This window comes from Entelurus aequoreus, linkage group LG05, assembly GCF_033978785.1.
Source record: "Entelurus aequoreus isolate RoL-2023_Sb linkage group LG05, RoL_Eaeq_v1.1, whole genome shotgun sequence".
NCBI lineage: Eukaryota > Metazoa > Chordata > Actinopteri > Syngnathiformes > Syngnathidae > Entelurus > Entelurus aequoreus.
In genome coordinates this window covers 18,351,091-18,378,590 of record NC_084735.1, presented here as the reverse complement: position 1 = coordinate 18,378,590, position 27,500 = coordinate 18,351,091, and the positions used below count along the sequence as shown (strand labels likewise).

Sequence of the window (27,500 nt, the reverse complement as noted above, 5' to 3'; positions counted from 1 at the left end):
TAAACATTTTTTGCATGTTTTACAAGTGTATACATTTTTTTTAAAGGTCTCAAGCAACTTACAAGTGTAAAAAAATGCTTTTTAATATTAACTTTTTTTTACAATTCTATAAAAAGCTTAAAGTTTATTAAAAGTGTATTAAAAATTCTTAAGGAAAATACAAGTGTATAATATGTTTTATAACATTGTCTACTTTTTTACAAGTGTATACAAAGGCTTTTTAACGTCTCTCGCTGTTTTTCAAGTGCATAAAAAAGCGTTTTAACGTATATTTAACCAATTTAACATTCTTAAGTATTATACAAGTGTATAAAAAGCTTTTTAACATTCTTAAATATCATACAAGTGTATAAAAACATGTTTGAACATTCCTAAATATCATCCAAATGTATAAAGCTTTTGAATGTCCTTAAGTATCAGACAAGTGTATAAAAACGTTTTTGAACAGTCTTAAGTATCATACAAGTGTATAAAAAAGCTTTTGAACATTCTTAAGTATCATAGAAGTGTATAAAAAAGCTTTTGAATGTTCTTAAGTATCATAGAAGTGTATACAAAATATTTGTAACATTCTTAAGTATTATACAAGTGTATAAAAAGCTTTTTAACATTCTTAAATATCATGCAAGTGTATAAAAACGTGTTTGAACATTCCTAAATATCATCCAAATGTATAAGGCTTTTGAATGTCCTTAAGTATCAGACAAGTGTATAAAAACGTTTTTGAACAGTCTTAAGTATCATACAAGTGTATAAAAAAGCTTTTGAACGTTATTAAGTATCATACAAGTGTAAAAAAACCTTTGTAACGTTAAGTATCATACAAGTGTATAAAAAGCTTTTTAGCGCTCTTAAGTATCATACAAGTGTATAAAAAGCTTTTTAGCGCTCTTAAAGGCCTACTGAAAGCCACTACTACCGACCACGCAGTCTGATAGTTTATATATCAATGATGAAATCTTAACATTGAAACACATGCCAATACGGCCGGGTTAACTTATAAAGTGCAATTTTAAAATTCCTGCCACGCTTCCGGTTGAAAAACTCCTTTGGATATGATTTATGCGCGTGACGTCACAAAATCCACGGAAGTGGTTGGACCCCATCTGACCTGATATAAAAACCTCTTGTTTTCTTCGACAAAATTCCACAGTATTCTGGACATCTGTGTTGGTGAATCTTTTGCAATTTGTTTAATGAACAATGGAGGCTGCAAAGAAGAACGTCGTAGGTGGGATCGATCGGTGTATTAGCGGCTAAGTACAATACTTACAGCAACACAACAAGGACTACTTACTACGCCTAGCCGATGCTTGCTGCCAAACCCACGGATGAAGTCCTTCGTCGCGCCGTCGATCGCTGGAACGCAGGTGAGCACGGCTGTTGATGGGAAGATGAGGGCTGGTTGGCGTAGGTGGAGCGCTAATGTTTTTATCATAGTTCTGTGAGGTCCGGTTGCTAAGTTGCTAAATTAGCCTTAGCGTCGTTAGCAACAGCATTGTTAAGCCCTACCAGGCTGAGAATTTTTAACCGTGTAGTTACATGTACATGGTTTAATAGTATTGTTGATCTTCTGTCTATCCTTCCAGTCAGGGATTTATTTCTTTTGTTTCTATCTTCATTTGAGAACGATGCTATCACGTTAGCTCAGTTGCTAAGTGTGTCACCGATGTATTGTCGTGGAGATAAGTCACTTTAAATGTCCATTTCGCGTGCTCGACTCTCATTTTCAAGAGGATATAGTATCCGAGGTGGTTTAAAATACAAATCCGTGATCCACAATAGAAAAAGGAGAGAGTGTGGAATCCAATGAGCCAGCTTGTACCTAAGTTACGGTCAGAGCGAAAAAAGATACGTCCATCACTGCCTCTTTAGTCCTTCACTGTAACGATCCTCATCTACGAATCTTTCATCCTCGCTCAAATTAATGGGGTAATTGTCGCTTTGTCGCTCCGAATCTCTCTCGCTCCATTGTAAACAAAGGAAAATTGTGAGGAATATTACCTCCTGTGACGTCACGCTACTTCCGGTACAGGCAAGGCTTTTTTTTATCAGCGAGCAAAAGTTGCGAACTTTATCGTCGATTTTCTCTACTAAATCCTTTCAGCAAAAATATGGCAATATCGCGAAATGATCAAGTATGACACATAGAATGGATCTGCTATTCCCGTTTAAATAAAAAAAATTCATTTCAGTAGGCCTTTAAGTATCATACAAGTGTATAAAAAACTTTAAAATTCTTAAGTATCATACAAGTGTATAAAAAACTTTAACATTCTTAAGTATCATACAAGTGTATAAAAAAACCTTTGTAACGTTTTTAAGTATCATACAAGTGTATAAAAACGTTGTAGCGTTGTTAAGTAATATACAAGTGCAAAAATAAGCTATAAACAAATAAAGTGCTTACTGTTTATTGGGGATGTATAATAAAAGTAAATTAAGATATACTCATCTTTTAGTGACGGCGTGGCGTTTGAGGTAAGTCCTCCACTGCGCTTTTGTGTGAAGTGCAAAAAGAAGTAAACGACTTAGACGAGAGCGTGTGTGTGCCTGAGAGGCGACTCTCTTCTCACAACTAAACGACTTATTGTCGCCGTAGCTATGATGTACTGAGCAGCCAGGACACAGGTTTACTTCCTGTTCTATGGTTGTCGTCACGGTGATTGGCGCCCTTCCTTAGTGGTTCCATCACAGAGCTTTTCTTCCACTTGCTGTTGTGTTGCACAGCAGAGGTTCCACTGTGTGAATGATGCCTCACCATCCTCCTCCTCTTCTTTCGGGCCTGTGGACCAATCATTTGGCCTTTTTGTGGCTTTTTCGATTTCAGTTCATCATTTTCTGTTGTCCTTTTTGTTGAGTTTTTGTGTTGAATTTGTCATGTTTGTTTATTTTGTGCACGCGGGTGTCAGAGAACTGACGCTACTGTTCAGTCACCTCCAGCGACAGCGTAACACCAACAAGAAGGTTCTGCACAACTCCTACCACACGCCGCTGTCAGGGCTGCGGCCCTACAGCGCCCCCTACCTGTCGGGGGACAGGTACGCAGCTCGCACACGACAGGGACACACAAACACTGGCTTTTTGTGTCGTTGCGTGCCTAACGGTGACTTATTGCACTAACCTGAGACCACTGTTGTAGCTCCGCCCCTTATTTGTCTGCTTAGCTAATTCTCTTCATCACCATCATCATCATCATGGCCTCACGCTCGCCGCTGACTCACCTTTTTTACTCTTCTGCCCTTCTCTTTGGCCCCATCGTGTCGTTGCCATGACATCCATCCCCCATCGTCCTCCCTGTCGCGTTCTCAGGAAGGCAGAAGCTCCGTGCAGGTTTGTGCTTCACCACCGTTTGTGGCGCTTCTAACTCTCCTCCTCCATTTTTGGGGGAGGCGTCTTGCTGTCTCTGGTTGTCTTGCCTTTTAAAAGTAGCGCGACGGAGGCGCTTGAAACGGGACAGGAGTCATACGCTTTGGCGGCTTTGACTGGAGGAGGCGTCCTCGCCATGATGAATATACTCTGCTGTTGCATGCCCCCCACCCACCAGCCCCACGCCCCGACTTTTCACTGAGCTTCTCAATAATCCAAAATGAGCCATACAGGCCACAACATTAGGCACACTAGCAGGGAAGATGCAATACAAAAACTTTATTTTTATTTTATTTTATTTTTTTAGATTTTCATACCCATGTTTGACAACACAGTGAAAAAATTATAATTATATCGCTAATTGTTTTTTTTAATGCGTCATATTTATATAATACTTTTTTAGGTAGTTTACATTTGTTTTATATTAATGCATGAAATAAGTTTAATAATATAATTATAACCACATGTTGCCAGTTTTATTTAAAAAAAAAAAAAAACCAATATAATGTGAGAATGAGTCTGACTCGAGAATCGTGTTGAATCAAGAATCAGATCGTCACCCAATGAATCGGAATCGAAATAAATCTTAAGTTGTTGTAAAATTCACATGCCTAATAATTATGAAAAAATAATAACATAATATTCTGTTGAAACTCGTACTACCATTTGTAAAGCATAATATGTTTTATTACTTGAATTCTTCAAATAATTTGATTAATTTATTTGAATTACATTTTAATTATTAACTAATTTATTTGATTTGATTTTTAAGATTTTCACATTTGTGTTAGCCAATACAAAAGTGTCATAAATATCACAATAAAATAGATAAAAACTATTTTATACGTCATATTTATATAATGCTTTTCTAGGTAGTTTTAGTTTTTTGAAATACTAATATAATTATAACATTAAACCAGTTAAAAAAAATAAAAAAAATATATACTGTGTATATATATATATATATATATATATATATATATATATATATATATATATATATATATATATATATATATATATATATATATATATATATATATATAGTGAGAATCGTGTTTAATCGATTCTTAGTCAAATGGTCACCCAACGCATCAGAATAATTATTTAAAAAAACATAATTTGTTTAAACTAATTTGATTAGTTGTAAAGCATATGGTTTGTTTTATTAGTTCAGTTATTCAAATAATTAGATTATTAGATTATTTTAATTTCATTTATCTATTTTTATGAATGAATTTATTTATTTATAGTATTATATTTTTATCACTGTGTTTGCCAATACATTAGTGAAAAAATAGTTATAAATAAATAGATAATAGTTAAGTTTTTTTATACATCAGATAGTTTTGCTCTAATTATCTAGGTAATTTTTTATTTTTAAAATGATATAATATAATTATAATAACATTTTACTAGTTATCTAAAACAGTTTTACAACAAACCATTTACTGTGAGAATTGTGTTGAATCAAGAATCGATTCTGAATCAGATCGTCACCCAACGAATCGGAATCGAATTAAATCGTAAGTTGTCGTAAAATTCACATACCTAATAATTATGAAAAAAGAATTACATATCTGTTAAAACTAGTATTATCATTGGTATAGCACAGTGGTTCTCAAACTTTTTTTGTCATCCCCCACTTTGGACAAGGGGGAGTTTTCAAGCCCCACCTGCCCCCATCGCCCCAACAGAACGCTAATGCCAAGCTTAACATTTTCAAATTTATCGAACATCAAGTAACATCAAGTTTTATACATTCAAACTCAATAACATAAAATAAAATCAAGTTCAATAATAAATAAAATAACTGTGCAGCTGTGGTATAACTTGCATCAAGTTCAATATCAAATAAAATAACTTGCATCAATTCAATAATAAATAAAACAAAAGTGTTATAACTTGCATCAAGTTCAATAATAAATCAAAAAATGTGTTATAACTTGCATCAAGTTAAATAATAAATCAAAAAAAGTGTTATAACTTGCATCAAGTTCAATAATAAATCAAATAAAAGTGTTATAACTTGCATCAAGTTCAATAATAAATAAAACAAAAGTGTTATAACTTGCATCAAGTTCAATAATAAATAAAACAAAAGTGTTATAACTTGCATCAAGTTCAATAATAAATCAAAAAAAGGGTTATAACTTGCATCAAGTTCAATAATAAATCAAATAAAAGTGTTATAACTTGCATCAAGTTCAATAATAAATCAAATAACTTGCATCAAGTTCAATAATAAATCAAATAACTTGCATCAAGTTCAATAATAAATGAAAATAAAAGTGCCACTTTGCAATCTTTGCCAAAAAAAGGAGGACAGGGCAAGTGAACATGAGTTTTACAGTACTCCAGCATTAGTGGCTGCAATGAGCCTGTTTTGCACTGCACAGCTTTTCAAATCGGGGTTGCAGGCTTGACACTGCCACTGTTAAAACCTCATTGAATTCGGGGCTGAGCTGCCTTGACGCGAGTGTTTCCCGGTGAATGACACATTGTGTCCAATGCGCATTTGGCGCAACCCTCTTTATTAGAGCCTGCAGCCCGTTTCTTGACTTTGCCATGCGCGCCATCAGAGCAAAAGCCCACACAGTTTTCCCATTTAAGGTCGTGTTCTTTGAGGAAACTGTCCATTATCTTGAACAGCTCATCAGCAGTGGCTCTATTTTTAATGTATTTGCAAAACAGCAAATCCTCGCACAGTGACTCGCCATTCACAAAGCTTCCGCTTAGCCCCGCCCCCATTAGTTACTGTTGCTGTCTGTCAAACTTTCGCTCCTACCTAGAAATGTAAAGCATACAGGAAAAATAAGTAATTTACATTTATCTATATAGCGGATTTCACAGACAGAATCACAAAGTGATTTCCAGTGTGTATAGAAAATGAAAGCATAGTAAAAAAAAAAATCAAAGAATATAATAATAAAAATAATCAGAGTGAAATTTCCTCCCGTTCCTCGCGCCCCACCTGTCATGTCTCCATTCCCCACCAGTGCGGCGCGCCCCACACTTTGAGAAACGCTGGTATAGCATAACATTATGTTTTATTATTTGAATCCTTTAAATTTGATTATTAATTAATTTTAATTTAATGTATCTTTTTTTAATGAATGTATTTATTTTATTTTATTTACAAGATTTTCACATTTGTGTTAGCCAATACAATAGTGACATAAATATCACAATTAAATAGATAATTGTTTTCATATTTATATAATGCTTTTCTATGTATTTTTATTTTAATTTCTTTGAAACACTGATTTTACATTTGACCAGTTTTCTAAAAACATTTTATAACAAAGAATATATTGTGAGAATAGCGTTTAATCGATTCTTAATCAAATGGTCACCCAAAGCATCGAGAATTGAGTTAAATCGTAAGTTGCTGTAATAGTTACATCTTTAATAATTATGAAAAAATAATAACATAATCATTTGTTTAAACTGGTATTATCATTTGTAAAGCATATTATGTTTTATTTGTTCAATTATTCAAACAATTTGATTATTACTTTATTTTAATTTATCACTTATCGTATAATTTATTATACATCCTATGTCAGCAGCCAAGATGAGCTTTTTTCAATTGTAAAGCCTATTATATGTTTCATTATTGTAATTCGCCAACTAATATGATTAAAAATGTACTTTTATTTAATTTACGTAATTTATATATTTTTTCATTTATTATTTATCCGATTTTCTCCATCGTATTTGCCATTCCAATAGTGAACATTTTTTAAGTATATCGATAAAAAAAATTTTATACACCTTAGTTACATAGTACTTTTCTAGATAGATTTAATTGTTTTAAATATTGATATTTAAAATAATTAATATAATTTTAACAAAAATTGTATATTCGATTCCTATTGAAATTGTCAACCAAATAATCGGAATCAATTTAAATTGTGAGTTGCTGTAAGATTCACAATACAAAGAATGTTATATAATTAGTTAAAACCAGTAGTATCATTTTTTATTTGTTTTATTTAATGTTTTATTATTTCAATTCGTCAAATAATTTGAATAGGCATTTATTTTAATTTAATTTTAAAAGTAAATGTCAATTTCTAATCTGGCTTTTATTTTCAAAACTATTTTTTAGTGCTGTCAAGCTGTTAAAAATGAGAGATTAATTAATTTCATTTTAAATTAATTTGTTTTATTATTTCAATCCTTCACTTTGATTATGAATTCATCCTAATTTAAAGTATCTTTTTTTGAATAAATTTATTTATTTTTAATTTATTAATTTGATTTGATTTATTAATTCATCTAATTAATCCCTTTTAATCTCACCTAAAAATGCTGAGAAAAAATCTTGAGCTATTTACTTTTAAATTAGTTATTATTGTGGCAGATCAAAAGATTGATTTACGTACAACCAAAAAAATGTGGCTTTACAAAGTCATTTATTGTTTTTAACAGAGGCGGTTTTCTAAAATAAAACATCAGCCTGGATATTTTAATAAGGTCGCAAAAACACTTCATATTTTTACATTTGCGTGCAGGTGTACCTAATAAAGTGGCCGATAATTGTCTATATTTCAAGGCTAATTGGAATATTGAGACCCCGCCCCCTTTCGCATGCGACGCAGTGACCGGGCTAAGCCCCGCCTCCTCTCCACCCCTCCACCCCCTTTCCTCACCGTCTCTGCCTTGTGTGTTTCCCCAGTCAACTCCTCGCAAAAAAGCGAGGCCGCTTCCGGATTCATGCCGGACGCAAGCAGAGGTATCCGCGGCAACCGGCCTGTGCACGAAGGCGCACGACAGTGACGACGGCGGCGACTGTTTTGCTTGGTCGCCTTGCCTGTTGACGTTCACCAAGCAGAGCTGATACAAAAACAAAACAAAAAAAGTCCGTCATGCTGCTTGACGCATAACAGCATATCATAGCAACCCCCAGGTTCTTCTTTGCTGTTGCGTGACCTAATAGAAGCGCTGACCCTAACCCTAATGCAGCTCTGCTTTGGAAACGCCATTGATGGACCTCCGACTTTGCTTGTTGGCGCCCCTTGAAGCAACACAAAGCATGCGTTTCAGGGACCAGGGTTTTTACTAGCATGCTAACTGGAAGCTAATGCTAACGGACGGCGATGAAACCAAAGAAGCCAAAACCCTCGGCTGGCGTATAAATCATTCAGCATGCCTCACTCTTTGCCTGCGCTTTATTATTTACAAGCTTTTAAGTGCTCCAATCTTTCTCTTCTTGCTTTTCTCCTGACGCTTCGGAAAAGATGAAATTGTGTTCCATCTAAGCTATGTCCACAAATAACCGTTTTGTCCAAAGCATGTCCGTCCACACGGCATCTGCATTAAAAAAAACAATTTCAGTGAATTAAAAGTAAGAAGAAAGTAATTTCTGGAAAAGGCACAATAGATAATTAATTTTGTAAATCTTACAATTTATTCATTAAAATTATTTTACATTTAAATAAAAAACAGCAAAAAAAAAAAACTTTGTTGTTTGAAATGAATAAATGTTTCCAATGATTTTTTTAAAATATAAATGTACCTACATGACAACAGTATATATACAATTGATAAATATTAATATATGTATATATATTTTGTTAAAATTTTTGGTTTCATTCTGAATCTTTTGTTTTTACTATATTAACTGTGTAAAAAAAAAAGGTATATTTATTTAGTTTATATATATTTATTTAAAAAAACTATAAGGTAAAATAGTTAAATAAAAATAGTGTGTTGTGTAAATTAATATTATTGCAATTATTAGTATTATGATGTGGTGTGGAATTGTTTGATTCCATAAAGTATATTGCAATTCATTTAATGATTAAATGAAAAGAAAACACTGATTTAGTTCCAATTAAGAAATGAATAATCAACCATAATCTTTTTTTAAATCAACATGAAATTAAGTTTATTAAAAAACTGATAAAATGACCACCCTGTCTGTGGTTTTATTTATTTATGTTTTTTTTTTTTTTAAATAAAAGAAATGAATAATTGAATAATTTATTTTGCATGTGGCCGTAATGTAGATTAAAAAATATATTTTTTAAATTTGTCAATTAAAAGTAAGAAAAGTCATTTCTGGAAAAGGCAGAATAGATAATTAATTGTGTCAAATTTAATTAAATAATTTGTTTGAAAAAATTAATTGGATTTATTTAAAATCTAAAATTAATTGCTGTATAAAATTGACAAAGATTCGGTATACAAATGAGTTTAAATTAAATGTAACTATAAACTATAAATAAAATAGCTTAAGATAAAATAATGAGATGTAAGTAGTGTGTTGTGTAAGTTACTTCTGTGTAATTTTTACAATTATTATTAATATAATGTGGTGTGGAATTGAGTTTAAATACATAAATTATATGGAAATTAATCTGATGATTGTGTACATCTTTAAATTAATTTGGGAAGTTTTTAATAAAAAACAGCAAAAATAAATTGAAATAGATAATGTGCCATTTAATTTAGTTAATTCACGTACTCAAATATTTAAATAATAAAAAAATATATTGTGTAAAATGTAATTAAATAATTTGTTTGAATAAATGAATTGGATTTATTTAAAATCTTAAATTAATTGCTATATAACATTTACAACGATATGGTGTACAAATGAGTTTAAATTAAATGTAACTATTAAGAAGAAAAACAACTTAAGATAAAATAATGAGATATCAGTAGTAAGATATAAATTACTTTTGTAATATTTTTACAATTATTATGAATATAATGTGGTGTGGAATTGAGTTTAAATACATACAATATTTGGAAATTAATCTGATTAAACGGGAAAAAAGCATTAATTTAGTGCCAATAAAGAAATGGATAATTAGCCATAAAAATGTTTTTAAATTGTACATGAAATCAAGTCTAAGTCTGTTAAAGATCTGATCAAATGTCCACCCTGTTTGCTGTATTGTCTTTATTGATAAAAAAAAATAAGTGACACTTACTTGATCAATGATTTAGCATGTGGACAAATAATGTAGACAAATCCACAGTGTCAGTGTTTGTGTGGACATAGTGTGACTTTCACTGTGCAGCTTCAGCTCACATGAAAGACATTCTCACTCAACGCACACAGAAAAAAAAACGAGTATATCATCATTTCACGGAATCAAGCGCATGGCGTGTGCCGACGGACGCGTGACGGCGACTCGACGGATCTCGCTGGCTGGCGTTGTTGTCGAGTGCTGTTGTGATGACTCGGACATTTTAGCCACGCAGTCGTCATCGCTCCACTGACGAGATTAAGAGAGCGTGTCTTTTTATTCGGACGCCATTGTAGCGCTTCCCCCGCTGCTGTGCTAAATAAATCCAATTATTGACATCGGTCTGGTCGCCATGGTGACTCATCAGGTGTCAGGTTTGGTGCTGATGCTGAAGTTGCTTTGTGCTTGGCTAACGAGCTCACAGCGTCTCTGGGGGGTGCACGGGTCCAACGTGGACGCCCAAAGGAGCTCACAAACTCTTTCCCTCTCAGCAGTAAAATAGGCTTCCGGGATCGCATCAGGATGAACAATTCCCGATCCGCCCAGGCCATCCGCAGTAAGGCCTCGCCGCAGCCGCCCGCCTCCAACGTGGGGTGCTCCCCCAGCCAGGAGAACGTCCCCGACAACGCCAGCCCCGGGAAGGTGCAGAAGAGCTGGAGCTTTAACGACCGCACGCGCTTCCGCACCTCGCTGCGCCTCAAAGCGCGGCCGCCCGCCGAAGGTATGCACGCCACGCCGTCAGGCTCTGGCCACGCCCCCTCACGATTGTCTCCACAGCGGACGGGCTGGGAGAGGACAGCGTGGAGGACAGAGGCTACTGTGAAGTGGCCATGGATGAAGTCATTCCCGCCGTGAAGACGCTCATCCGGGCCGTCAGGTGAGTTCGCAACTTCACCTGGGGCGGTATAGTAGAGTGGCCGTGCCAGCAACTTGAGGGTTCCAGGTCCGATCCCCGCTTCTGCCATCCTAGTCACTGCCGTTGTGTCCTTGGGCAAGACACTTTACCCACCTGCTCCCAGTGCCACCCACACTGGTTTAAAGGCCTACTGAAATGAGATTTTCTTGATTAAACGGGGATAGCAGGTCCATTCTATGTGTCATACTTGATCATTTCGCGATATTGCCATATTTTTGCTGAAAGGATTTAGTAGAGAACGTCGCTGATAAAGTTCGCAACTTTTGGTCGCTGATAAAAAAGCCTTGCCTGTACCGGAAGTAGCGTGACGTCACAGGTTGTGGAGCTCCTCACATCTGCACATTGTTTACAATCATGGCCACCAGCAGCGAGAGCGATTCGGACCGAGAAAGCGACGATTACCCCATTAATTTGAGCGAGGATGAAAGATTCGTGGATGAGGAAAGTGAGAGTGAAGGATTAGAGCAGGGGTGTCAAACGTACGGCCCGAGGGCCGGCTCAGGCCCGCGAACAGGTTTTATCCGGCCCGCAGGATGAGTTTGCCAAGTATAAAAATTAGCCGAAATTTTTGAATGAAAGAAACCGCTGTTCTAAATTTGTCCACTAGATGTCACTATAGCAATCCTCTGTATCTTTGTAGATGATGCTACAAGTTTAAAAAAAACAAACAAAAAAAAACATGTTAGTACACCAGTCGAGGAAAATGAGCAAACTACATAAATAACATCCTGTAATTTGATTTTGATATTTTTTTTATCTTGATGGATCGAAAATTAACAGCAATGAGTTGACTGATGAACATTATCACATAATTTATTCAGAAAGTAGAAATAGCGACAAATAAAGACAGAATACTATTAACCGCAACATATAAGTGTGAAAAAACCCCATTATGGTTTGTACATTTTCAGAATGTGCTAGTTCTTTTTTTAAACAAAACTATTTGAAGTTGTCTTTATTTGTAAGTTATCGTGTCGTGATTTTACCAGTCCGGCCCACTTGGGAATAGATTTTTCTCCATGTGGCCCCCATCTAAAATGAGTTTGACACCCCTGGATTAGAGGGCAGTGGAAGCGATTCAGATAGGGAAGATGCTGTGTGTGAGAGGCGGGTGGGACCTGATATTCAGCTGGGAATGACTAAAACAGTAAATAAACACAAGACATATATATACTCTATTAGCCACAACACAACCAGGCTTATATTTAATATGCCACAAATTAATCCCGCATAACAAACACCTCCCCCCTCCCGTCCATATAACCCGCCAATACAACTCAAACACCCGCACAACACACTCAATCCCACAGCCCAAAGTACCGTTCACCTCCGCAAAGTTCATACAGCACATATATTTCCCCAAAGTTACGTACGTGACATGCACATAGCGGCACGCACGTACGGGCAAGCGATCAAATGTTTGGAAGCCGCAGCTGCGTACTCACGGTAGCGCGTATCCAACTCAAAGTCCTCCTGGTAAGAGTCTCTGTTGTCCCAGTTCTCTACGTGTTTGTGTTGCTGCAGCCGGCCGCTAATACACCGCTTCCCACTTACAGCTTTCTTCTTTGCTATCTCCATTGTTCATTAAACAAATTGCAAAAGATTCACCAACACAGATGTCCAGAATACTGTGGAATTTTGTGATGAAAACAGACGATTTAATAGCTGGCCACAATGGTGTCCGAAAATGTCCGCTACAATCCGTGACGTGACGCGCAGACGTCTTCATACCGAGACGTTTTCAGCAGGATATTTTGCGGAAAATTTCAAATTGCACTTTACTAATCTAACCCGGCCATATTGGCATGTATTGCAATGTTAAGATTTCATCATTGATATATAAACTATCAGACTGCGTGGTCGGTAGTAGTGGCTTTCAGTAGGCCTTTAAATGTAACTTAGATATTGGCTTTCACTATGTAAAGTGCTTTGAGTCACTAGAGAAAAGCGCTATATAAATATAATTCACTTCACCTGCAACCTCTGGGATGCTTGTCTCTGGGGCCAAGACCTCCAGCCATCGTGACACCCGTGACACACTCTTTGTGTCCAAATTTTTTAACGGCTCGCGGCACAATTGTTAGCATTCTGAAAGCTTTTGTTGCTAATTTTGCAAGTTTACCTACTCCTCAGCGTCAAATATTTTGTTACTTGACAAATGATACCTATTAGCATGCTAACGTTAGTATCAGAGATGTCCGATAATGGCTTTTTTGCCGTTATCCCATATTCCGATATTGTCCAACTCTTAATTACCGATACCGATATATACAGTTGTGGAATTAACACATTATTATGCCTAATTTTGTTGTGATGCCCCGCTGGATGCATTAAACAATGTAACAAGGTTTTCCAAAATAAATAAACTCAAGTTATGGAAAAAAGTGCCAACATGGCACTGCCATATTTATTATTGAAGTCACAAAGTGCTTTATTTTTATAACATGCCTCAAAACAGCAGCTTGGAATTTGGGAGAGAACATGAGGAGGTTGAGGTGGGCGGGGTTGGGGTACGGGGGGGGGGGGTGTATATTGTAGCGTCCCGGAAGAGTTAGTGCTGCAAGGGGTTCTGGGTATTTATTCTGTTGTGTTTATGTTGTGTTACGGTGCGGATGTTCCCCTCGAAATGTGTTTGTCATTCTTGTTTGGTGTGGGTTCACAGTGTGGCGCATATTTGTAACAGTGTTAAAGTTGTTTATACGGCCACCCTCAGTGTGACCTGTATGGCTGTTGACCAAGTATGCCCTGCATTCACTTGTGTGTGTGAAAAGCCGTAGGTATTGTGTGACTGGGCCGGCACGCAAAGGCAGTGCCTTTAAGGTTTATTGACCCTCTGTACTTCTCCCTACGTCCGTGTACCACTCCGTACAGCGGCGTTATAAAAAGTCATACATTTTACTTTTTGAAACCGACACCGATAATTTCCGATGTTACATTTTTTAAAGCATTTATCGGCCGATAATATCGGCAGTCCGATATTATCGGACATCTCTAAATATTACCATGCAAGGGTTTTCTTAACTAATTTTGCAGGTCTACACCAGCGTCAAATAATTTATTACTTGACGAATGATGCCTGTTAGCATGCTAATGTTAGTATGCTAACTTTTTTTTTAAAACTCATTTTTTTGGTATACATCTTCAGTCATATTTTGTTACTTGATGCATGCTAATTTTAGCATGCTAGCATTTTAAACACATTTTTCAGGTACACACCTTAGAGCAGGGTTGGGCAAACTACGGCTTGCGGGCCACATCCGGCCCGTTGGTCCCTCTAATCCGGCCCGCCAAATATTAAAACAGAATTGAGCAATTTGAGAATTGCCCCAACAAAACTGATACTAGACTTTGACGCACTGGCAAAAAAGGGTGGTCAACAACACTGCTCCCACCAAAATGGAATGTAAGTGTTAACCCTTTAATACCATTTGTATGTTTATTTGATGTTCTGATATATTGTTGAAAATAGATTATGATTTAAATAGCTCATATTTGAGAAAACTACTCATCATATGATATGCCTTAAAATGCGTCATGTGCTCCCCCGGCCCATCTGTCAAATTTCAAAAGCCAATGTGGCCCCTGAGCCAAAAAGTTTGCCCACCCCTGCCTTAGAGTGATATATTTTGGTACTGTACGCATGTTACAATTGGCATTTTAGTATGCTAACAAGAGCATGCTAGCTTCTTTAGCTAATTTCGCAGATAAACACCTCAGTGTCCTATGCATATTTTAGCATTTCACTAATGCTAACGGTCAGCATGTTAGCACGCAAGCTTTTTTTGCTCGTCTTGCAAATGTTTTGTTACTTGACGCTATCTGACCAGTGTGCTAACTGTTAGCATTTCAGTTCGGCTTTGGCTCTTCAGCATACATACAAAATTTCGACCCAAATTGCATTTTGTAGTTTTGAAAGAAAAATCAATGTAATTGTACAGGTTTTGAAGGTGAAAACTAGAAAATGGCCCCCGCATCCTTTGATTTGTCAGTCTGTGGCTCTTATTTCTTTCATATAGAGGATACACTACCGTTCAAAAGTTTGGGGTCACCCAAACAATTTTGTGGAATAGCCTTCATTTCTAAGAACAATAATAGACTGTCGAGTTTCAGATGAAAGTTCTCTTTTTCTGGCCATTTTGAGCATTTAATTGACCCCACAAATGTGATGCTCCAGAAACTCAATCTGCTCAAAGGAAGGTCAGTTTTGTAGCTTCTGTAACGAGCTAAACTGTTTTCAGATGTGTGAACATGATTGCACAAGGGTTTTCTAATCATCAATCAGCCTTCTGAGCCAATGAGCAAACACATTGTACCATTAGAACACTGGACTGATAGTTTCTGGAAATGGGCCTCTATACACTTATGTAGATATTGCACCAAAAACCAGACAATTGCAGCTAGAACAGTCATTTACCACATTAGCAATGTGTAGAGTGTATTTCTTTAAAGTTAAGACTAGTTTAAAGTTATCTTCATTGAAAAGTACAGTGCTTTTCCTTAAAAAATAAGGACATATCAATGGGACCCCAAACTTTTGAACGGTAGTGTGTATATATACAGTATATATATATATATACATACATATATATATATATATATATATATATATATATATATATATATATATATATATATATATATATATATATATATATATATATATAGTGGAGAGAAAATTCTGAACAGTGATGCTAATATTGCATCACCTTATGGAATGTTGACAATAAAACGCGAGTCAAAACAATGTAAGAATAATTCCTAACAATGAGTATTTCCATGATTTACATTTTTTTTAAATATATTTTTATTTAATTAATTTGTTAAATCTATCTTTAGTGTACTTGCGCTATGAGTGACTTTGGAGGCGGGCACGATAACAAGAAAAAAGAGGTGAAGAAATTAAACAACTTACCGCACAGAACGAAAAAAGCAAGCCCAAATAAGTAACTAGCACTTCAAAAACAAGCCAAAAATAATGCAACTTGTAACTCTAACTAGACTTGCAAGGGACTTTGGAAAAAAACAAGTCCTAAGTTCAATTGGCAACACTTCCGTTCAGGGCTGCAGCAAATCCTCGATAATTCCATGAGAAAAAAGTTTTGATTTGTATTTTGTTGCTTCGATTATTTGTGTAATGACTATTGTGCGTTCAAAGACGGCTATAAAATGGAAAAGAGAACAGTCGGCAAATCACAATGAAACAAAACGACATAAAAATGCAAAAAGGTGTTTGTTATATTATTTTTTACAATAAATGAACTGTGTAGCTCACATACAACGTGTTGTTGAATTGATTTATTTCCTACACTCCCTGAAGGCAACGCCAAGCCATCTCTGTCACATTGTGATTTGTTTGAACCACGGAACATGAAACTGGCTCACCTTTAATGAGCCCTCGCTCCAAGCAGTGGTTATTACAATCACTTATTGATTTGTATACACTAAATACTGCTATCATACATGTGTATCATGTATAAAGTTATGTTGTTAAAAAGAAGAAGTTAAAACCGATAAAAGAAGCCGATCTCGATGTGCGTCAAAATGCCCAATATCGGAGGCCCGGCTGAAAATCGTTTGTTGTCTACTTGCAAGTATTCCTGGCAATGTTTCACCTCAAGTTGTTCTTCTTTTTTTTGTATTTGTACTGATTCAGCACAACGTACATACACAGTACTCACACGGACTCAGCAGAAAGTTCCGTCCTCAGGAGACGCTTGGCTGTCCTCAGGGACGTTGCACTTTTTGCATGTTTGTTTCCCTCTTTTATTTGTATTTTTTATTGCTCTAATTTGGGGGTGTCCAAACTTTTTGCCTTGGGGGCCGCATTGGGCTAAAAAGCGTATACGTATATATATTTATATATATATATGTGTGTGTGTGTATATATGTTATATATGTATGTATGTATATATATATATATATATATATATATATATATATATATATATATATATATATATATATATATATATATATATATATATGTGTGTGTATATATACACTACCGTTCAAAAGTTTGGGGTCACATTGAAATGTCCTTATTTTTGAAGGAAAAGCACTGTACTTTTCAATGAAGATAACTTTAAACTAGTCTTAACTTTAAAGAAATACACTCTATACATTGCTAATGTGGTAAATGACTATTCTAGCTGCAAATGTCTGGTTTTTGGTGCAATATCTACATAGGTGTATAGAGGCCCATTTCCAGAAACTATCACTCCAGTGTTCTAATGGTACAATGTGTTTGCTCATTGGCTCAGAAGGCTAATTGATGATTAGAAAACCCTTGTGCAATCATGTTCACACATCTGAAAACAGTTTAGCTCGTTACAGAAGCTACAAAACTGACCTTCCTTTGAGCAGATTGAGTTTCTGGAGCATCACATTTGTGGGGTCAATTAAACGCTCAAAATGGCCAGAAAAAGAGAACTTTCATCTGAAACTCGATAGTCTATTCTTGTTCTTAGAAATGAAGGCTATTCCACAAAATTGTTTGGGTGACCCCAAACTTTTGAACGGTAGTGTATATATGTATATATATATATATTAGGTGTGGGAAAAAATCGATTCGAATCGTGATTCTCACGTTGTGCGATTCAGAATCGATTCTCATTTTTAAAAAATCGATTTTTTATTTTTTTTATTTTATTTTTATTTTTTTCATTTATTTTTTTTTTCATTTTTTTTTTTTTTAAATTAATCATTTCAACAAAACAATACACAGCAATACCATAACAATGCAATCCAATTCCAAAACCAAACCCGACCCAGCAACACTCAGAACTGCAATAAACAGAGCAATTGAGAGGAGACACAAACACGACACAGAACAAACCAAAAGTAGTGAAACAAAAATGAATATTATCAACAACAGTATCAATATTAGTTACAATTTCAACATAGCAGTGATTAAAAATCCCTCATTGACATTATCATTAGACATTTATAAAAAGAAAAAAAAAAGAACAATAGTGTCACAGTGGCTTACACTTGCATAGCATCTCATAAGCTTGACAACACACTGTGTCCAATATTTTCACAAAGATAAAATAAGTCATATTTTTGGTTCATTTAATAGTTAAAACAAATTTACATTATTGCAATCAGTTGATAAAACGTTGTCCTTTACAGTTATAACAGCTTTTTACAAAAATCTACTACTCTGCTTGCATGTCAGCAGACTGGGGTAGATCCTGCTGAAATCTATGTATTGAATGAATAGAGAATCCTTTTGAATCGGGAAAATATCGTTTTTGAATCGAGAATCGCGTTAAATCGAAAAAAAAATCGATTTTGAATCGAATCGTGACCCCAAGAATCGATATTGAATCGAATCGTGGGACACCGAAAGATTCGCAGCCCTAATATATATATATATACATATATATATATATATATATATATATATATATATATATATATATATATATATATATATATATATATATATATATATATATATATATATATATATATATATCAGGGCTGTCAAATGAGTAAAATATTTAATTGCGATTAATCACATATACTGTCGGTATATTTCATCATTAATAATTGTACCCTAGACAGATAATGTTCAGGGAGGGGCTATCCCAGCTGCAATCTGTGATATTTTCTACCTGAATAAATGCTTCCGATATTCCGTACATCAGTGTTTTTCAACCACTGTGCCGCGGCACACTAGTGTGCCGTGAGATACAGTCTGGTGTGCCGTAGGAGATTATCTAATTTCACCTATTTGGGTTAAAAATATTTTTTGCAAACCAGTAATTATAGTCTGCAAATGATGTGTTGTTGTTGAGTGTCGGTGCTGTCTAGAGCTCGGCAGAGTAACCATGTAATACTCTTCCATATCAGTAGGTGGCAGCCGGTAGATGTCGGAAACAGCGGGAGGCAGCGTGTCTAATGCTTAAACCAAAAATAAACAAAAGGTGAGTGCCCCTAAGAAAAGGCATTGAAGTTTAGGGAAGGCTATGCAGAACGAAACTAAAACTGAACTGGCTACAAAGTCAACAAAAACAGAATGCTGGATAACAGCAAAGACTTACTGTGGAGCAAAGATGGCGTCCACAATGTAGGCATAATAATGTGTTAATTCCACGACTGTATATATCGGTATCGGTTGATATCGGAATCGGTAATTAAGAGTTGGACAATATCGGAATATCAAAAAACCGACATCTCTAGTATGAATTACTCATAATGTCCACGAGAAAGTGGCACACTAGGAGCACTTTTACTGGCATATATTTAAAATTAAGTTGAAATTCCTTATTAAACTCGTGACTAGTAGTTTGGGTACCACTGCTCTAATTAGTGAGAGAAGACATTGACGGCAAACTTCAGTCACATGACCCCCTGTCTGTCCGCCATTGTCGTTGACGCCCACTGTGCGTACTTTTCCATTTGTGCCCTGATGACGCGATGTTCTTGCAGCATATTCGCTGCCTCCGCTTTCCCCCCTCCGCCCCGTGTTGGTTTTCGTATCAGCGCGCAGGTGCGCAGGCGGGGCATCCGTCACCTAAAACCGAAGCAAAGCGTAAATAAAGCTCTGCTGAATTGCAAAATAAATTGACAGCGCTGCAGGGGCTACAAATATCACAACATATCATATCAACATGTGTTGATTGAGCACAAGACGTGCTCAGTGATTCTATTGTGTGTGTGTGTGTGCGTGTGTGTGTGTGTGTGTGTGCGTGTGCGTGTTGCTATCTGTGGATGTCCCCACTTGCTGACACAGCAAGTCCCGATAAGCCAAATGTCTCATCACAGCGCGTCCGCATGGTTTGACCACCTCTGCTCCTTTTGACGCTCCTGTTTGTAAGCGATAAGGTCACCCAGCTGTAATTAATCTTGTTATGCATCCTCCGTAACGCCCTCATTGTTTTACTGTGCAGCTCTTTTTTTGTGTGTGTTTTTTTTTCTTTTCTGTGTGCGCGTGCAGGATTTTGAAGTTCCTGGTGGCCAAGAGGAAGTTCAAGGAGACGCTGCGCCCTTACGACGTGAAGGACGTCATCGAGCAGTACTCGGCGGGACACCTGGACATGCTGGGACGCATCAAGAGCTTGCAGATGCGGTAGGCGTCCTGCACAAAACATTCCACTGAATCAAAAACACAAAAACAAACAATAAAATTCATATATTAAGATCATTTAAATACAAATATTTGCCCACAAATAAATTATGTTTAATTAAAATAATACCTAATATATTAAGTATTTGTATTTGAACCGATACACTACCAATTCCCAGTACCTGGGAATCGATATCGGTCCTCAATGGTACCAACTTTCCGTACTTTTGTGCATGTTAATTGTTTTTAATATCTCCATTCGTAATATCTTGTTTAATTATCATCATATTGTCATTTGCCAGCATGACGTTAAGCTGCAATTAGAGTTGGAAGTACAAGACGTTAGATGGCAGTTTATGGTGTTTTTTGTTGCGCCCTAAAAATTGTTAATACTGTAACCGTTGTACTTATAACGCACCAGCTGTTTAATCGTAACGTGCATCTTAGTTGTATTTTTCATTAACCCATTCAGAGGTGTTGAAATCGCCATGTAAAACCGCTAATGCTAATTAGTAGCATGTCAATGGCAAAGCCAGTGTATGTTAGCATCGAGCTAGCACATTTTTGAAAAAGTGGAGCCATACTTAAAGTTACAATTGTAAGTCCAAGATGTCAAATTACACTTGTGTATAGTTCATAGTGGGTTGGATGGTCAGTTCAGTTTTTGCTGAGTCTAGTCAGTCTGTGCTTTATAAAGTCTTTTGTTGCTCCCTAAAAAGTGTTAGTCCTGTAAGTGTTGTACTTATAACGCACCAGCTGTTTGATTGTAACGTGCATCTTAGTTGTAGTTTTCATTAACCCATTAAAGGTGTTGAAATCGCCATGTAAAACCGCTAATGCTAATTAGTAGCATGTCAATAGCAAAGCCATGGTATATTAGCATCAAGGTATATTAGTCATCAAATAATGCCTCCATGACCGCTAGGGCACGACTCATATTGTTTTTACTTAAATTTTTGTAGCTGTCTAAACGGTAATGAGAACGAAAATCTCATTTTTTATTGCAACAGGGACAAGCGGTAGAAAATGGATGGATTGATTTAAAAATGAACTGCTGTCCATTTGTGATATCTTGTTTAATTATCATCATATTGTCATTCGCAAGCATGATGTTAAGCTGCTATTAGAGTTGCAAGTCCAATACGTTAGATGGCAGTTTATGGTGTTTTTTATTGCGCCCTAAAAAGTGTTAATACTGTAACTGTTGTACCTATAACGCACCAGCTGTTTAATCGTAACGTGCATCTTAGTTGTATTTTTCATTAACCCATTTAGAGGTGTAGAAATCGCCATGTAAAACCGCTAATGCTAATTAGTAGCATGTCAATGGCAAAGCCAGTGTATGTTAGCACCGAGCTAGCACATTTTTAAAAAAGTGGAGCCATACTTAAAGTTACAATTGTAAGTCCAAGATGTCAAATTACACTTGTGTATAGTTCATAGTGTGTTGGATGGTCAGTTCAGTTTTTGCCGAGTCTAGTCAGTCTGTGCTTTATGAAGTCTTTTGTTGCTCCCTAAAAAGTGTTAGTCCTGTAAGTGTTGTCCTTATAACGCACCAGCTGTTTGATCGTAACGTGCATCTTAGCTGTAGTTGTCATTAACCCATTTAGAGGTGTTGAAATCGCCATGTAAAACCGCTAATGCTAATTAGTAGCATGTCAATGGCAAAGCCATGGTATATTAGCATCAAGGTACATTAGTCATCAAATAATGCCTCCATACTCTTATTGTTTTTACTTAGATTGCTATTGCTGTCTAAACGGTAATGAGAACGAAAACGTAAGCTAACATTATTAGCGTCAATGTGAACTTCCTCAGGCTGTAATTGTGTACATACTGCTCAGAAGACATTATGAAATAATTATACTTTAAAATCATGTTTTACTTGTAGCGCTGGTGACAAAGTCTTTATTTACACAAGGTACAGAGGTTTGCGTGAGTGACGAATGCCCTACCGACCTGAGAAGTCCGATAGAGGAAGAGATGATACGGTATTATATGCTCACAGATGCTACCGGCTGGTGGTTTGAGCACACTGCAGCTAGCCTTGGCTAATTGAACCGACCCCCACTCCTTAATGCTTCAGTCACATGCAGGATTCTCACAGGAATGAGGAAAAAACTAACCTTAATGTGCCTCCGTTACACGTGTACATTATTGTGCTCTGTCCCGTGCTAGAGTGGACCAGATCATCGGGCGAGGGGCCGTTCAGCCCGACAAGAAAGTGCGGCCAGAAAAGGGCGAGAAAACGCCGCCAGAGCTGGACTCTCTGGACGAGCTCAGCATGATGGGACGTGTGGTTAAGGTGGAGAAACAGGTACGTGCCAGCAAAAAAAAAACCACCCATAACTCCGGCTGTCAACGTTAACGCGTATATCTTAAAGAAATATGGTAATAATCACGTATAAAGGCAGAGTAATCACGCCTTTTATTTTGCCCGCACATGCTCCGTTACCGTAACCCGGCTTGTTTAATACGCTTCAAAATAACCCCCTTAAAAAACAAAACGGTTGTTGCAAGATTGGGCGTTTGAGTCAACATTTCTCCGTAGAAAAGTGAAAAATAAAGTGATACAAATTCCTTATTATTTTTGTACATTATTGCATAATATTTCACATTTGACTGTGCATTGTGGACAAAATACTTCAAACTGAATGCTTCCGTCACTTCTAACATGTAGCTGCAGTGTGATGGAATGACCAGCAGAGGGCGACGGCCGCTTTTCTTCATCGAAGTCTACATCGTGTAAAGTCGGGATGTGACGTTCGCGAACGAGTCGAGTCTTTTGAAAGGCTCTTTTAAGTGAACCTACTCACAGTTGCTTGTTTGAAAGCCGTTTCTAAGCATTAGAAACGTTTTTCAAACAAGCAACTGTGAGTAGGTTATCATCGTTCACTTAAAAGAGCCGTTCAAAGGGCTCGACCTTTTCGCGAACGTCACCCGACTGGCAACTTGACTAGAAAACGAGTCAGGCTCAAAGAAAACAGCAGCACTTGGAGTCACTTTTTTATTGGTTTTACATGAAATTTATTTGTAGCCACTTTTCTGGTTATTGTTCTGATACATAAAGAAGTTTAAGCGTACACACACCAGGCAGAGACAATATGTATTCACATTTTTATTATGTCTTCATTTTATTTTTTTTAATATAATTTTAAAGTACATAAATACATTTTATTTGTACTTATTATTTGTATATTTCTTCTGTATTGCTAAAATGCTCTTGTGCCACAAATTTTTTTAGGTGAGGGAAAATTCCAAAAGCATGTGGATATGACACCACCTTAAAATTTTTTTACAATCAAAACAAAAATAAAATGATAGCCAATATTTTAGAATAAATTACACCAATGGAAAACGACTTCCGGACGGCTTCGAAGCGATTCTGGACCACCATCCGCCGCCTCAGGAAGGGGAAGCAGTGCACTATCAACACCGTGTATGGTGAGGATGGTGTTCTGCTGACCTCGACTGCGGATGTTGTGGATCGGTGGAGGGAATATTTCGAAGACCTCCTCAATCCCACCAACACGTCTTCCTATGAGGAAGCAGTGCCTGGGGAATCTGTGGTGGGCTCTCCTATTTCTGGGGCTGAAGTTGCTGAGGTAGTTAAAAATCTCCTCGGTGGCAAGGCCCCGGGGGTGGATGAGATCCGCCCGGAGTTCCTTAAGGCTCTGGATGCTGTGGGGCTGTCTTGGTTGACAAGACTCTGCAGCATCGCGTGGACATCGGGGGCGGTACCTCTGGATTGGCAGACCGGGGTGGTGGTTCCTCTCTTTAAGAAGGGGAACCGGAGGGTGTGTTCTAACTATCGTGGGATCACACTCCTCAGCCTTCCCGGTAAGGTCTATTCAGGTGTGCTGGAGAGGAGGCTACGCCGGATAGTCGAACCTCGGATTCAGGAGGAACAGTGTGGTTTTCGTCCTGGTCGTGGAACTGTGGACCAGCTCTATACTCTCGGCAGGGTCCTTGAGGGTGCATGGGAGTTTGCCCAACCAGTCTACATGTGTTTTGTGGACTTGGAGAAGGCATTCGACCGTGTCCCTCGGGAAGTCCTGTGGGGAGTGCTCAGAGAGTATGGGGTATCGGACTGTCTGATTGTGGCGGTCCGCTCCCTGTATGATCAGTGTCAGAGCTTGGTCCGCATTGCCGGCAGTAAGTCGGACACGTTTCCAGTGAGGGTTGGACTCCGCCAAGGCTGCCCTTTGTCACCGATTCTGTTCATAACTTTTATGGACAGAATTTCTAGGCGCAGTCAAGGCGTTGAGGGGATCCGGTTTGGTGGCTGCAGGATTAGGTCTCTGCTTTTTGCAGATGATGTGGTCCTGATGGCTTCATCTGGCCAGGATCTTCAGCTCTCACTGGATTGGTTCGCAGCTGAGTGTGAAGCGACTGGGATGAGAATCAGCACCTCCAAGTCCGAGTCCATGGTTCTCGCCCGGAAAAGGGTGGAGTGCCATCTCCGGGTTGGGGAGGAGATCTTGCCCCAAGTGGAGGAGTTCAAGTACCTCGGAGTCTTGTTCACGAGTGAGGGAAGAGTGGATCGTGAGATCGACAGGCGGATCGGTGCGGCGTCTTCAGTAATGCGGACGCTGTATCGGTCTGTTGTGGTGAAGAAGGAGCTGAGCCGCAAGGCAAAGCTCTCAATCTACCGGTCGATCTACGTTCCCATCCTCACCTATGGTCATGAGCTTTGGGTTATGACCGAAAGGACAAGATCACGGGTACAAGCGGCCGAAATGAGTTTCCTCCGCCGGGTGGCGGGTCTCTCCCTTAGAGATAGGGTGAGAAGCTCTGTCATCCGGGAGGAGCTCAAAGTAAAGCCACTGCTCCTCCACATCGAGAGGAGCCAGATGAGGTGGTTCGGGCATCTGGTCAGGATGCCACCCGAACGCCTCCCTAGGGAGGTGTTTAGGGCACGTCCGACCGGTAAGAGGCCACGGGGAAGACCCAGGACACGTTGGGAAGACTATGTCTCCCGGTTGGCCTGGGAACGCCTCGGGATCCCCCGGGAAGAGCTGGACGAAGTGGCTGGGGAGAGGGAAGTCTGGGCTTCCCTGCTTAGGCTGCTGCCCCCGCGACCCGACCTCGGATAAGCGGAGGAAGATGGATGGATGGATGGATACACCAATTAAGTAATAATTTTGTACATTTGAAATATTCTGTTCCACATCTTGTCTTATAACCACTAGCAGTGATTGTTTCGTTTTTAAAAAAAACTACAACATAAAACCAATTTTTGAACGACTCCTCAAGATCCGACTCCCTTCAAAGAGCCATAAATCCCATGTCTAGTGTAAAGATGTTCAAAAAGTTTTTAGCAATCAAAAAATATCTGTTTCTCAGCTGTGGTCCACATGGGCCGCAGAGGCGATCAATTGTAATACACTTTTCCACCAATATCAAACAATCAGAAGAAGTCTGGAGCTAAAGTCATAGAAAAGTTCCTTAAGGGCAAAAATGATGACTAAAGTGACGAAGCTGTATTTTCATTTGCACTTTTATTTTATTGACAGCTTATTGAGGAAACATCTTATTAATTTAGTTAGAATGTATCCATTTTAGGACTGAAAATCTATTTTTAACATTTTTCATGAGTCCCTTCTTTGGCAGGTTTCTATTTTTTTAGTTTATCCTGTTCAACTGTAAGTAGGTTAGATATAAATATTACAGATGTCCGATAGTGGCTTTTTTGCCGATATTGTCCAACTCTTAATTACCGAATCCGATATCAACCGATACCGATATATACAGTTGTGGAATTAACACATTATTATGCCTAATGTTGTTGTGATGCCCCGCTGGATGCATTAAACAATGTAACAAGGTTTTCCAAAATAAATCAACTCAAGTTATGGAAAAAAAGTGCCAACGTGGCACTGCCATATTTATTATTGAAGTCACAAAGTGCATTATTTTTTTTTAACATGCCTCAAAACAGCAGCTTGAAATTTGTCACATGCTCCCTGAATGAGGTTGAGGTGGGCGGGGTGGGGGTTAGGGGATAGCGGGGGGTGTATATTGTAGCGTCCCGGAAGAGTTAGTGCTGCAAGGGGTTCTGGGTATTTGTTCTGTTGTGTTTATGTTGTGTTACGGTGCGGATGTTCTCCCGAATTGTGTTTGTCATTCTTGTTTGGTGTGGGTTCACAGTGTGGCGCATATTTGTAACAGTGTTAAAGTTGTTCAGTGTGACCTGTATGGCTGTTGACCAAGTATGCCTTGCATTCACTTGTGAGTGGGAAAAGCCGTAGATATTATGTGACTGGGGCGGCACGCAAAGGCAGTGCCTTTAAGGTTTATTGGCGCTCTGTACTTCTCCCTACGTCCGTGTACACAGCGGCGTTTTAAAAAGTCATAATTCTTACTTTTGAAACCGATACCGATAATTTTGAAACCGATACCGATAATTTCTGATATTACATTTTAAAGCATTTATTGGCCGATAATATCGGCAGTCCGATATTGTCGGACATCTCTAATAAATATTGATATGATCAAAATCAAGAGTAAGATGGCTAATTCAGTGTTAATATTCGAGTGGGCCCCGAGGTGAAAAAGGTTAAGACCCCGATCACTTCATGGATGAATTTTAATGTTGACGTTTGACGAGTCTTGTCGTCCTTTTAGATTCAGTCCATTGAGAACAAGCTGGACCTCCTGCTCAGCTTCTACTCACAGTGCCTGAAGAAAGGCTCCTCCCACCTCACCTTGTCCACCCTGCTGGACCCGGACCTTACCTCAGACTACCACAGCCCCACGGACCAAAGAGACCTCTTCCCGTCCGCCAACACGCTCAACAACATCTCCCAGTCGGAGAGCTGCAACTTGGAGTCGCAGTGAGCGTACACTACGGCGGCCCTCTTGTTTTTTTTTTGCTTGATTTTTCGCCTTTTTACCCTGGTCCTCTGGTCCTGCGTCCTCAGGTCGCTCCTCATGTGACTGCTACAGCCAAGGGCCACTAGAGGACTCCACCGGACCACCTTTTGGTCCTGCAGAGGAGGAGGAAGACAGAAAAGGGGGACAAACTATTTGACACAGACGTCATTCTGGTCCCTCAGCGTGCAGAAGAAAGTCACAATTCGGTGCGTGACCTCCTCCAAGGTGTTTTTTTTTTTTTTTCACACGAATGGACAGACGTTGGCTGGAAAAAATCTCC

The 27,500-nt window shown here is 37.9% G+C and overlaps 1 protein-coding gene across 3 annotated transcripts in view; it reads left to right on the top strand.

Moving 5' to 3' along the window:
* LOC133650246 (potassium voltage-gated channel subfamily KQT member 4) overlaps positions 1-27,500 on the top strand; it is a 133,293-nt gene that overhangs the window by 105,391 nt on the left and 402 nt on the right. The window contains exons 9-16 of one of the 3 annotated variants that reach the window (XM_062047258.1): positions 2,913-3,041; positions 3,313-3,333; positions 10,847-11,076; positions 11,133-11,232; positions 20,216-20,347; positions 22,523-22,661; positions 26,972-27,180; positions 27,268-27,500. The exon at positions 27,268-27,500 is cut by the window's right edge and continues 402 nt beyond it. In XM_062047258.1, the coding sequence (XP_061903242.1) occupies positions 2,913-3,041; positions 3,313-3,333; positions 10,847-11,076; positions 11,133-11,232; positions 20,216-20,347; positions 22,523-22,661; positions 26,972-27,180; positions 27,268-27,283 (976 nt within the window). In that variant the 3' untranslated portion in view covers positions 27,284-27,500. The remainder of the gene's footprint in view (positions 1-2,912; positions 3,042-3,312; positions 3,334-10,846; positions 11,077-11,132; positions 11,233-20,215; positions 20,348-22,522; positions 22,662-26,971; positions 27,181-27,267) is intronic. The other 2 variants (XM_062047259.1, XM_062047261.1) reach the window with 2 other exon arrangements.